Source organism: Littorina saxatilis, linkage group LG7 (assembly GCF_037325665.1).
Source record: "Littorina saxatilis isolate snail1 linkage group LG7, US_GU_Lsax_2.0, whole genome shotgun sequence".
Taxonomy (NCBI): Eukaryota; Metazoa; Mollusca; class Gastropoda; order Littorinimorpha; family Littorinidae; genus Littorina; species Littorina saxatilis.
The window spans coordinates 32807318-32821435 of record NC_090251.1 but is presented as its reverse complement, the minus strand read 5'-3'; the positions used below and the strand labels follow the sequence as shown (position 1 = coordinate 32821435).

Genomic DNA, 14118 nt, shown 5'->3' with positions numbered 1-14118 from the left:
TGCGTAGTCGGCTGGACGTTAAACAACAAATAAACAAACAAAAATTCTTCTACATATCCTTGAAGTTATTGAATGTAAATATGAGTGACTTGTGACAATCTTGCTTGGCCAAACTGCCATTTCAAAGGTCACAAGCAAAAAAAACAAAAAAGAAAGCTTTCTTGGAGTCATCCATTCTTCACTACTCTCTAGGACTCGATCACACTAAATGATTTGAATTCTTTTCAAGTTTTATTATTCAATATTGACATTTGAATATATAAATCTGCTTCAAGAACACACACGCAAAATGAAATGTCACATTTTATTCATGCATTCAGTGTTGTCCTGTCTTATCCTTCTGCGTCTGTTGGCATCTTGAACAGGTTCTTGAACAATTCATTCCTGAAAAAAGGAGACACGGTTGAGCATTTGTCAGCAGAAATTCATAACTTCACAGCAATACACAATAAATCATGAATTGTTGATGCAGTCATCCAGTAGGCATCATTTTAAGATATACAGGTATGTACATCAAACCCGCTCTAAAAGGAAATGCATTAAAAATTAAAACTATGCTTTCACATTAGAATATCAACCAATGCTGAATTTTTCTTTCCAATCAACGAACTCCCTGGATTTTCACTTTGCCTTTCATTAGAGACTTTAATGTGCTAAAAATTGGCTTGAAAGTGAGATGGAATTATTTAAAAACACCATGACCCATAAAGAGCTGATAATTCAAACTGCGTCTCAATCAATCAATCAATATGAGGCTTATATTGCGCGTATTCCGTGGGTACAGTTCTAAGCGCAGGGATTTTTTTTGTTAATTATCTTTTTTATGCAATTTATATTGCGCACATATTTAAGGCACAGGGATTTATTTATGCCGTGTGAGATGGAATTTTTTTACACAATACATCACGCATTCACATCGGCCAGCAGATCGCAGCCATTTCGGCGCATATCCTACTTTTCACGGCCTATTATTCCAAGTCACACAGTTATTTTGGTGGACATTTTTATCTATGCCTATACAATTTTGCCAGGAAAGACCCTTTTGTCAATCGTAGGATCTTTAACATGCACACCCCAATGTAGTGTACACGAAGGGACCTCGGTTTTTCGTCTCATCCGAAAGACTATTCTGTTTTCAAATGAAAGAGAAATTAGCAAATAAAATGAATTGGAGAAGAAAAACATGTATAAGCAGCAAGTCTGAGTGCAGAGGTATCCTTATTAATATCTGCATGCTTACTTGGCATCTTCGGACCATGTGGAATCGTCCCTGGGCGCCATGAAGTTGACCAGCTTGGAATGTACGTTGTACCTGTAATGTTAAATAAGTAGTAGTTGCCTACACTGTATTGGATCACTGATGTAATCCTCAAACACCATAGGACCTTCCTACATGTACAAACTAGTCCCCCAAAACTTGGTAAATAAGCAAATAAAAAGTTTGGCAAAATTGTATTTACAAGAGCCGATCTATCACAGGTTCTTCACCTTCAAGATATCATGGCTTTTGTTTTCAATTTTTAGTGTTCAGATTGCTATGAACCGTTTGTGAAGCATGTAATATCAATCCCCCCCCCCCCCCCCCCCCCCCCAACAACAACAAAATGCAGATAATCAGACAGACAGACTGCCTTCAAAAGAAATAAATAATTATCCACAGAAGTTTACTTGCCTCAGCTTGCGACCTTTGCTTGCTCGTGTGTCCACTTCTTTCTTCTTTTTCTTCGTCCGCAGTTTCTGTATCTCAAGCCACTGACTGAAACAGAACCCAAAGGTTATGTTAGGTATTGCCCATCACCACCTTTATTTATCAGCACAACGGTTTTATTGAACTATTTTTCTGCATGTTATACATTGATCAAAATAGTTATGTCCCTGACTTACCAATAGTTTGTGTATCTTGCAGGACATAGAACTTGATGTGAACATTTCATCTCCTTTTGAGAATCTTCAGATACAGATTACAGATGTTTTCAGTGGATCGAGTGCGCAGTTTATCAATCCATGCTCATTATTGAGTGTCATAGTTTGAATAGATCTGTGAGAAAATATTGGAGCAGTCTAGCCAGGAGGCATTTCTCTCTTTCCATTAGGCAAAAAAAAAAAAGTGTGGTTACAGTAACATAGCCCCAAAAAAATAGGGTAGTAAGGTAGGCAATCACTTTTTTTTTAAACTTTTTTTTCTAATGTGTATAAATTAAACCTACTTGACAGGGAAATAAGTGCGCGACTCGGGCGATTTCGCTTTCATTGCGTTTTCTGCACTCGTTTTTTTGGTGTTTTTTTTTGTTTTTTTTGACAAATGTAATAAAAAGTTATAGGGTCGGCCCCTAAAAATAGGGTAGGTCGGGTTACCGTAACCACACCTATTTTTTTTTTAGGCCTTACCTTTGGGTGGAAGCAGAATTTTCTGCATCGGCTGCTTTGTGCTCCACCAGTTGCCTCAGGAGTTTTTGGTAGAAGTCATTGTCATCAAATATTTCTTCTGGCTGTACAAAGAATCCACAGTGACCATTTCACAGTCAATACATTTTTGTACGGAGCATTACAAAATTTAAAAAAAAGTCAAACCATACCTTGTACTTTAAAACTGTTCTTTAGATGTTGATTTCAGCGAAAAGGTGTTACAGACTGGGATTGATAATTGAGTTAGTTGAAAAAGCTAGTGATTTTTTCTTTACTAGCCTTGTTAAGCTACCTGTTTTACAAAGATTGTACTTTCAAATGAATGTGATAAATAAAAATAAATAAAGTCTTTTTTTTTCCTTCCTCTTTTCACAAATGTTACCTTGATGTCACCTGCATCAGCATCTCGGCTGACCCTCGTCCTTCGCACTAGTCTGTCGCGGTCGCTCAGAATCTGTCAAACACATTTCAGAGAAAAATAGGTTTATTAGTCAGATAAAATCAAATGCAAAGGAGAGAGTATTAATGCGAAACACTGATTAAATTGGTTAAAATCGCTTTAGATTGCCGTTCAATGCACCATTTGGATTCTCATGAAGTCTGCAAAACAGGTACTCTGCAGTAAGGTTTACAGTTTACTGCTGGTCTCCAGATTTTACAGGTAATCATGACAAGGCAAGAGCAGTGTGCGGTACACTGAGAAAATCTGTAAAACCGGCTCTGCTAGCCATTTGATGCACTGTCTACATTCTCATGAAGTATTTTTTACAAATTACTTATTTTCTTGATCGATAACTCACACATAATTCTAGTTTCTGGAAACACTGTTTCATTTTCATTTTCATTTTCATTTTCATTACTTTATTGTCCCATCGCTGGGAAATTCGGGTCGCTTCCTCCCAGTGGAAAGCTAGCAGCAACGGAGTCGCGCTTCCCAGGTGTCTGCGTGTTTAGGTGTATTCAGCCACCTGCACTTATGGCAGAATGACCAAGGTCTTTTACGTGCCATTGTGATGACACGGGGGTGGGACATGGCTTCCGTCTCTGGGTCTGCACATAAAGTTGACCCGTGTCCGTCCCGGCCCGAATTCGAACCTGCGACCTTCCGATCACAAGTCCAGTGCTCTACCAACTGAGCTACCGGGCTATCAAACAAGATGTCATATTCTTGCATCACTGTCAGAGGATCAGGGGCTAGACATCGTCAGTGGCCTTCGAAGACCTCGTATCTTCAAAATCATAGTTCTGAGATAATGAGTGTTTTAAAAATCAAATTCCTCTTCACCAGATCAAAACGTGTAGATACGAGGTTTTCACTTTTTTGTTTTGAATTTAAGGAACAATTACGAGGATTTTCAACAGACTCGCAGGGATTCAAACAGACAATACGAGGTTTTCCCGCTAATGTTTTTTCTTTATTTGTTGTTTAACGTCGTTTTCAACCATTCAAGGTTATATCGCGACGGGAAAAGGGGGAGATGGGATAGGGGAAAGGGGGGAGATGGGATAGAGCCACTTGTCAATTGTTTCTTGTTCACAAAAGCACTAATCAAAAAACTGCTCCAGGGGCTTGCAACGTAGTACAATATATGACCTTACTGGGAGAATGCAAGTTTCCAGTACAAAGGACTTAACATTTCTTACATACTGCTTGACTAAAATCTTTACAAACATTGACTATATTCTATACAAGAAACACTTAACAAGGGTAAAAGGAGAAACAGAACCGTTAGTCGCCTCTTACGACATGCTGGGTAGCATCGGGTAAATTCTTTCTTGTCCCAACCAATATGGGACTCCCCCTAACCCGCGGGGGGTACATTGCAACTTCAAGGACAACATAATCAAACAACATCAAAAGCAGGAGTATCACTCACTATCAGATAATAATTTTATAGTTACATCTGCATACTCTACACATTTAATTTTAGTGCACTATACAAACACAATGTCGCTAATGTCTCAACACCCAAGGGCAATACGAGGTTTTTAAAATCAGGGGAAAAAGACCTTTGCAAAATAGATAGAGTTACAAGCTTTTCACAGATGATAGGAAAAAAATCAAGGGACGGAACCATGCAAAAATCCGAAAATCGGGAAAATGTAAGTTACGAGGTCTTTGAAGGCCACTGACGACATGTACTGTAAACTAAAGAAAAGAGACTGAAAAGAGGAACAAATTGCTAATTCATTTCCACTCCAAAGGTGCTATTTGATGTTTAAAATGTTTGGGCTTATTTGATGGTCACCTCACATTTCATAACCCCCTGCCATTTAAAAAAAAAAAAAGGTTCAGAGTATAAAAACAGATGTTTTAACTTTGACAATGATCAACCTTAGTACCTAATACATACCCACATTTTCTCACACATATTTAGTTTTGAGGTTCAAAAGATATATATATATTGCTGTAATCAGCAATGAAAGTGCAGTCTGAAAGAAAACCCAGCAATTTACCTGTTCTATCTGTTTCAAGACTGAAGTATTAAAAGAATTGAAGGACTTGAACTTCTTGGACGCAAGGCGGGTTTTATCATCCCAGAATGTTAGTGTGTCGTTTCTGAAACAAAGTAGAGCAACACTAAACATACAAGCTGTAGGTGGTATAAAAGTTAGAATAATTAATGACACAAAAAATTAAGATGATACTGTAGGTCTGCAATCAGAGTTGTAAAGCACAATGTCTTGAAGAAACATCCAAATACATTAATGATATTTTTGGTTTATAAAAAAAAATCAGTAACTGATGTGCATCAAGTTACTGTAAATGTAAAGGGCGCAAACACACACAAGAGCAATTCATTTACGAGAAACTGTTTTCCAATACCCAGTCACGTTCTCCAACAAAGAGTAAAATGCTATTGTTGAACAAGATTGTGCCAAGGCTCACCTATAAGGCTGATAACTTGTGAAGTTCTCCTTTGCTCTCTGCTCCAGATCTGCATCGGCTTTTCTTTTTCTGCAACAAAAGAATTGGACTATTTTTAAAACCATAGATTCTGTAACACAAGCTAACTTGGTACGCTCTCCAATACCCCCATGATCATCTTTTTATTTCTCTTGGCCAAAAGTTCAAAATTCTTGTACTTGACACCTGCATTTCTGAGAGTTATGTCATCGTCACATTCCAGACACATGTTTACATTGAGAAACCAGTGTGCCATTGTTAAAAAAAATCATGACATTAACCCTGAATAACAAAGGGTAGAAACTTTCAGAAAATACAGGTGAACCCGTCTATAAGGACAACCCAAGTGACCAACCAAAAGGGTTCCTTATAGACAGGTGGTCGTTATGAAAAGTTGAATTATACAGGAAGGAACCGTGTCAGGGTTTCTTTGGTGTGGTCTTAATGCGCAGGTGCTTGTTATCAACAGGTGGTTACCAGGGCAGCTTCCACTGTATCACAACATTCTGTAAACTCGTCTTGATATCTGTGGAATGTTACTGGTTGTTTATGTTTTTTTCATAAAATAATCATAAACATTTAAGTGCTAGTTTTGCTCTTTGTGCTGTATTTCTCCTTGGGCGAAGACAATGAGCACAGACGATAAATACCTTACCTTGGTGTTGACTTGTTGGGTGACTGAAGGCCGCAAAGAGAGCAGCCAAGCTCATTCAGTGCAGACTGGGCTGTGGAGGAAATAATAAAACCATAAAAACCGAGGTACACTGTTTATAAGGAAAGACCTTGCAAGGCGAACGACAAGAAGAGGAAAGACCTTGTCATGCACAGTTGAATCCCCCTTTCATGACCGACACGTCCCCCTTTTTAGACAAGTTTTATGTCTTTCTTTCTTTATTTGGTGTTTAACGTCGTTTTCAACCACGAAGGTTATATCGCGACAGGGGAAGGGGGGAGATGGGATAGAGCCACTTGTCAATTGTTTCTTGTTCACAAAAGCACTAATCAAAAATTTGCTCCAGGGGCTTGCAACGTAGTACAATATATTACCTTACTAGGAGAATGCAAGTTTCCAGTACAAAGGACTTAACATTTCTTACATACTGCTTGACTAAAATCTTTACAAAAATTGACTATATTCTATACAAGAAACACTTAACAAGGGTAAAAGGAGAAACAGAATCCGTTAGTCGCCTCTTACGACATGCTGGGGAGCATCGGGTAAATTCTTTCTCGTCCCAACCAATATGGGACACCCCCTAACCCGCGGGGGGTGACAAGTTTTATGTGTACAATATCCATAAATGTATGTCCATATGTAGACCCCTCTCTTTTCAGGCCCGACCACCCCCCCCCCCCCCCCCCTGTCTTATTCTTCTGTTTATAACATCTGTAAATTAATGTCTATTCTAGGACCCGGTTTTCTCTGATTTGTTTGCAGTCTCAGAAAGGGGATATCACTGTGCAGGATAGATGTTCAATCATTTTTATTTGCAATGATGCTGACAAATACTTAAGTCCTGATCAAGTGCCAACAACTAGAAACCTGAAACAGTTGTAACTGCAATAGGCTTCTAATTCTATTAAATAGGACAGTACATTGCGTTCTTTTAATTAAACAAAGAAATTTTTTTTTCAAAAAGTTTAAATCATACATTGTATATAATAATATGCTCTTTAATATTCATCATGTCACCAATTCATTTGATGGCAATGATGAGTTGAGTACGGTTACAGCCATTCACATTGACAGAGCGAAAGACTTCCAAAGAAAAAAACATACCACCCTGTTGTGCTTCGCCATCTTGAACACCCGTTGGTATCTTATGAACCAGTGATAATGTCTTCTGCAATTTTATTCTTGCTTCCATCAGTCGATCCCACAGATCTAACAAAAATCAAAAACAGAAGAATAATCAAGAGAACCATGTTTGTCATGGATCTACTTGGACGGCTATCACCTTGCTGAAGCTACACACAACTGAAACATAGTTTTGACATGCTGTGAAGTATCAACAAATGTTATATTATTCAAATTCAGATGATATAAGAGCTAATTTGTTTACTGTTCATTAAATTAATAGGAGAAATTCTGCAAATAGTCAAACTTCTCTGTCTCATCACACATACATTATTATACAATAACTTCTCACACACACAAACACACAAAAACATTTCTCTTTCCTTTCTTTCTTTATTTGGCGTTTTACGTCATTTTCAACCACGAAGGTTATGTCGCGACGGGGAAAGGGGGGGGAGATGGGATAGAGCCACTTGTTAATTGCTTCTTGTTCACAAAAGCACTAATCAAAAAATTGCTCCAGGGGCTTGCAACGTAGTACAATATATTACCTTACTGGGAGAATGCAAGTTTCCAGTACAAAGGACTTAACATTTCTTACATACTGCTTGACTAAAATCTTTACAAAAATTGACTATATTCTATACAGCAGTCCCTGCAATGTACGGCCCCCTGCGTGAGCGGACACCTGACATGTACGGACACATTTGCTCGGCACGGAGTGTTTTCCTTCTTTATTTGCCCCCCCTTAAACGGACACCTGCAAAACGTGGACACGGACACTCATTTTCGGTCCCAACAGCAGGTCATACCTCCAATGTACGGACAGACCATCGTCAAATTTTCACCACAACAAAATCGATAACAGAGCAGTCCGGCTCTTGGTGCAAAGATCACAGCCGCAATGGCGTGACCACAGTCACTGGTAACTTGAGTGCACCTGTACCCATCAGGAGGGGGGGTAGTTTTGGTCAGGAGTGGAGTACATGCGAAGATGCCAACATGAAACTGCACTGTGCTCTTTATTCTTGTCTGTTGGACGTAAACAACAGAAACCACAGTCGATGAAGGTCCTGAGCGAAAGAGAGTGAAAAACCGGCCACAGTTCTCAGCATCGTGTGTCTGTGTGTAACCTCTTTCATTGACAAGATACTCTTGTTTCCCCTCAGCCTTGACCAGTGAGTCGGTTGCCTAATCTGTGAACCCTTCAGTTGTCTTGCTGTGTCAAAAGTTACGACACAGTCAACTGGTTTTGCTCTGAGTGAACAGTTGGAGCTGACCTCTCTGGCCACAGCCCAACAGTACATGGCTGGAGGGAGTGAGAGAGAGAGGGAGGCGGGGGGGGTGGAGGGGTAGCTGGCTAAATTCTGTGGGGTGTCCGGTGTCACTGCATGTCAGCAGGAAGAGCATTGGAGAGAAATAGAGAGGTGTACTCTTCCACACAATTTCCAAGCATCAGTTGTCACGGCTTGGGGTAGGCATTAGTGAGGGAGAGTGGGAGCTGTGTTATGTACAGTGTATTTCTGACAGAGTGAAAAGTCACTGCCATGCCACATGATCGGCATGCAGTCAATAAAGCCAGACAAGATGAAAATAAATTACATGATTATGACATGCAGCTCTATCTGCTGCTATTTATTCAAACTGGTTTTCAAGCTTATTCTTGCAAAGCATCTGCACACGCTCCTCTGTGCTGTGTTTGTGTGGCTGCTTTCGTATGTCAGTGCATGGTGAGTGTGTTCACTTGCCTTGAGGATTTATTTGATCTCTTCTTTTCAACACTTTTCATACAAATCATTTTTACAGATCGTTTAAAGAAGTATTAGGAGTTTGTTGTTATTGTTTAGTAGCCACAAGAAGTGATTAGCAAAGACTCAATCCTGTTGTTTGTGTGTCTCTGTGTGAGTGTATGGGGGAGGGGGTGGTGTGGTCACCCCTCCCGTGACCGGACACCTGCAATGTACGGACAGTTTTGCTATGGCCCAAGGGTGTCCTTCATGAGAGGGACTGCTGTACCTCCAATGTACGGACAGACCATCGTCAAATGTATACCACAACAAAGTCGATAACAGAGCAGTCCGGCTCTTTGTACAAAGATCACAGCCGCAATGGCGTGATGACAGTCACCGATAACTTGAGTGCACGTGTACCCATCAGGAGAGGGGGGGAGGTGGGGGGAGGGGAGTTTTGGTCAGGAGTGGAGTACATGCGAAGATGCCAACATGAAACTGCACTGTGCTCTTTATTCTTGTCTGTTGGACGTAAACAACAGAAACCACATGTACAGTCGATGAAGGTCCTGAGCGAAAGAGAGTGAAAAACGGCCACAGTTCTCAGCATCGTGCGTCTGTGTGTAACCTCTTTCAGTGACAAGATACTCTTGTTTCCCCTCAGCCTTGACCAGTGAGTCGGTTGCCTAATCTGTGAACCCTTCAGTTGTCTTGCTTTGTCAAAAGTTACGACACAGTCAACTGGTTTTGCTCTGAGTGAACAGTGCAGCTGGCCTCTCTGGCCACAGCCCCAAACAGTACATGGCTGGAGGGAGTGAGAGAGAGGGAGGGGGGGTGGGGGGTGGGGGGGTAGCTGGCTAAACTCTGTGGGGTGTCCGGTGTCACTACATGTCAGCAGGAAGAGCATTGGAGAGAAATAGAGAGGTGTACTCTTCCACACAATTTCCAAGCATCAGTTGTCACGGCTTGGGGTAGGCATTAGTGAGAGAGAGTGGGAGCTGTGTTATGTACTGTGTATTTCCGACTGAAGAGTGAAAAGTCACTGCCATGCCACATGATCGGCATGCAGTCAATAAAGCCAGACAAGAAGAAAATAAATTACATGACTATGACATGCAGCTCTATCTGCTGCTATTTCTTCAAACTGGTTTTCAAGCTTATTCTTTCAAAGCATCTGCACACCTCCTCTGTGCTGTGTTTGTGTGGCTGCTTTCGTATGTCAGTGCATGGTGAGTGTGTTCACTGCCTTGAGGATTTATTTTATCTCTTCTTTTCAACACTTTTCATACAAATCATTTTTACAGAACGTTTAAAGAAGTATTAGGAGTTTATTGTTATTGTTTAGTAGCCACAAGAAGTGATTAGCATAGACTCAATCCTGTTGTTTGTGTGTCTCTGTGTGAGTGTATGGCGGAGGGGGTGGTGTGGTCACCCCTCCCGTGACCGGACACCTGCAATGTACGGACAGTTTTGCTATGTCCCAAGGGTGTCCGTTCATGAGAGGGACTGCTGTACAAGAAACACTTAACAAGGGTAAAAGGAGAAACAGAATCCGTTAGTCGCCTCTTACGACATGCTGGGGAGCATCGGGTAAATTCTTCCCCCTAACCCGCGGGGGGTTTCTCTTTCCTTTGCCACTGAACAAATAAGGTAAACACACAAAAATACAACTGTAAAACAGAATGGAAACTAGACTTATTTTAACAATTTGCTTCACATACACAAGAGAAGCGTAACCTAAATGTCTTAACACAACAAAAAGCAACACATATTTAAAACAGCTGATATGATAAATACCTAGTTGCTCCACCACTGCTTGAGCCTTCTCGCCATCGTCTTTCCCTGCAAGAAACCAACTGGTAATGAAATTGATGTCTACAGAAAATTATACACAATCACTGACACAGTGACAGCCCTTTTTACATTTAGTCAAGTTTTGACTAAATGTTTTAACATAGAGGGGGAATCGAGACGAGGGTCGTGGTGTATGTGTGTGTGTGTGTGTGTGTGTGTGTGTAGAGTGATTCTGACTAAACTACTAGACCGATCTTTATATGAAATTTGACATGAGAGTTCCTGGGAATGATATCCCCAGACGTTTTTTTTCATTTTTTCGATAAATACCTTTGATGACGTCATATCCGGCTTTTTGTAAAAGTTGAGGCGGCACTGTCACGCTCTCATTTTTCAATCAAATTGATTGAAATTTTGGCAAAGCAATCTTCGACGAAGGCTGGACTTTGGTATTGCATTTCAGCTTGGTGGCTTAAAAACTAATGAATGAGTTTGGTAATTAAAAATCGGAAACTTGTAATTGAAATTATTTTTTTATCAAACGATCCAAAAATAATTTCATCTTATTTTTTGTCATTTTCTGATTCCAAAAACATATACATATGTTATATTTGGATTACAAACAAGCTCTGAAAATTAAAAATATAAAAATTATGATTAAAATTAATTTTCCGAAATCGATTTAAAAACAATTTCATCTAATTCCTTGTCAGTCCTTGATTAAAAAAACATATAGATATATGTTTGGATTAAAAACAAACTCAGTAAGCTAAAAAGAATAGACATACAGAAAAGCGTGTTATCCTGCTCAGCGCGACCACTACCGCACTATTCTGCATGGCTTGTCGATTTCACTGCCTTTGCCACGAGCGGTGGACTGACGAAACTACGAGTATGTGGTCTTGGTGAAAAAAGCAGTGCGTTCAGTTTTATTCTGTGAGTTCGACAGCTTGACTAAATGTTGTTATTTCGCCTTACGCGACTTGTTAAATATTACTATTCGCATGCTCACAGTTTCTCTTTTCCCCCTCTCAGTTAAAGTGTCCCAGTTATAGTACATACTGTTGTATCTAAAATAAAACCATGAAAAAAAAAAGCAACAACACTGTGTCAAACCTTAATTACTATTTACTCAGGTTTTAGTATCAATCTTGACACAAATACTTTTTGTTTACAATGATTTCGCTAGTAAATTCTTCGTGAGCCTGGTATAAACTTTGAATGCAAAAGGAACAAGCTAAAGACCAGTAAGAAAAAAAGTATTTCAGATCACAGTACACATGTACTGTTAGCTTTGTCCTAGCAATGCAATGTCTTTTCAATGTTTGATCCTTCACAAAATAATGGGCACAAGTTCAATACATACCCGTTCCCTGAATGGTGACACCTTCACTTTCACTCTCTGAACCTGAAAAATTGCAGAGTAGTTTGTGTACACACCTGTATTATACAAGTACAATTCAATATGAGGTCAGTTTAACTAAAAAACATTATGACAAAATCAAACATCCATTAAAAATTTGTTTTTTTAAAGTGACTGACAAATGTCATCAAATTCTGTGCATGATTTCTGCCAGCACTCATCACAATATATGCATTTTCTGTACTATGTCTCACACAAATTGTGCTGTTTAGTTAGCTGGGGCGGATAAACTTCAACTGTTCTGAATCTTATTGTTTTCTCTTCCTTTCATCTGTCATTTCCCGGATAACAGAAAAACATGAAGGTACATGTAGCAGGTTATGGTCTTAAGAAAGATTTTTAAGGGGCCATACACATGTTTTTTAAATAAAAAACAACAACAAAACCAACAACACCCAAGAGCCATAACACAAAAATAGGACAAACAAAACTCACTCATTATCTCTTCATTGTTTTCATCTTTTTCTTCTTCACTACCAGTCTCTTCTTCCTCAACATCGTCACTGTCATCTCCATCATCATCTTGCTCATCTGCCATTTCTTCATCCTCAATATCATTGTCAGCAGACATATCATCTTCTTTATCAACCCCAAAGTCCAGGGGATTTGAAACTGATTCCTCTGACTCTGAGCGCCCAACCCCTTCATCGTCATTCTCTTCATTATCGTCTCCAAACTCATACAGGTCTTTCCTTGAGGTTTTTGCTCCGTGATATCGAGAGTCCACTTCCAGGTAAGCTGCGGCTCGTCTACGAAGCTGTGTGCTTTGCCTTGGACTGGTGAAAGAGTCTTCATTGTCATCTGTGAGGTTGGATGCTAGTTGTGCATTCGTCCCTGAAACAAAATATTTTGCATGGAGTTTTTACCTGACCTATTAGTATTAAGTATCGAGGTCTGTCCTTTGCATACTTGAGCTGCATTCATCGAGCATATTCGACTGTCATGTGCCGCTGATTTGCCTGCCAATAATTGAATAAGGGCTGAAATAGGGAGAGGCTGACAACATAATAGCAAGCAATAGACTGGTAGGGATCATACAAAAAAGCTAAGCACTTCGAGGAATTTTGCATTATTAATATCAATTCGAACTTCACAATTTAGCTCTGCACAATCAACCGCCCCCCCCCCCCTCCCCCCCCCTCCCCCCCCCCCTCCTAAGACTGATATTGGTGCCTTACACAAGTTACAGTTACACCATCCTGAACTCAGGTAAAATGAGTTACTTCCCTTCGGGTCTCATTTATAGACATGCCGGCGATACGGCATGGATCTACATATAATCCAGATCATGTCCTTAAAAGGCTTCATCTGTCTGTCTGTGTGATTCTTGATCAAAGTGTAGGTGCATGCGTGTGTGTGTGTGCATACCTTTGTGCATGTGTGTGTGCATACCTTTGTGCGTGTGTGTGTATACCTTTGTGCGTGTGTGTGTGCATGCGTGTCTGTCTGTGTATCTGTCCAGTTGTTTGTGTGTATGTGTCTATCCGTCTGTGTGTCTTTCTGTTTGCGTATGTATACATGTACGATTGTAAGTGTGTATGTGTGTGTGCGCATGTTTGTTAGCATGTGTGTTTGTATGTGTCTGTCTGTGATACATACATGCCTATAGGACATTAATATATTTTGTCTGGTCTGGACGGCATGGACCGATGATTATCAGAATGATATTGATAGTTACACACGTGGAGTCTTACTGCTTATATTTATATAAGCAGTAAGACTCCACGTGTAATTAAGTTCGGATTACACCAAATACGGCGTGTTAAAATTTTTAACACGCCGTATTTGGTGTAATCCGAACTTAATTTCGACGCTACAAAACTTTCCTCTTTCATTATCCTTCAAATTACTGAAAACAACTGACCATCTCCAGCATCGTCTTCTGGATCTTCGTATGCAGGAGCCGGAGTGCTGAGTTGCTTCACGATCTCTTCTAGGGAAGCCATCTTTCTCGCTTTCCTGTTTGAGTTTTTACAAAAGGAGAATCAACTTTCGATTTCAAATTTTCTTTTTTTTAAAGTCGTGGATCATAAGAAGCATGGGTGTGTATGCTAGATTG

At 39.9% G+C, this 14118-nt stretch overlaps 1 protein-coding gene across 1 annotated transcript; it reads right to left on the bottom strand.

The window, feature by feature from the left end:
- Nucleotides 1-216: 216 nt before the first annotated feature.
- On the bottom strand, nucleotides 217-14068 carry LOC138971211 (protein AATF-like). Its single transcript, XM_070343886.1, has 13 exons — nucleotides 13924-14068; nucleotides 12495-12893; nucleotides 12003-12044; nucleotides 10640-10684; nucleotides 7095-7199; nucleotides 5970-6039; nucleotides 5297-5365; nucleotides 4864-4966; nucleotides 2789-2860; nucleotides 2389-2489; nucleotides 1673-1756; nucleotides 1241-1312; nucleotides 217-384 (listed from the first exon to the last, which is right to left on the bottom strand). Exons 1-13 carry the CDS (start codon nucleotides 14003-14005, stop codon nucleotides 333-335), a joined length of 1296 nt encoding a protein of 431 aa, XP_070199987.1. The 5' UTR covers nucleotides 14006-14068; the 3' UTR covers nucleotides 217-332.
- Nucleotides 14069-14118: the final 50 nt, after the last annotated feature.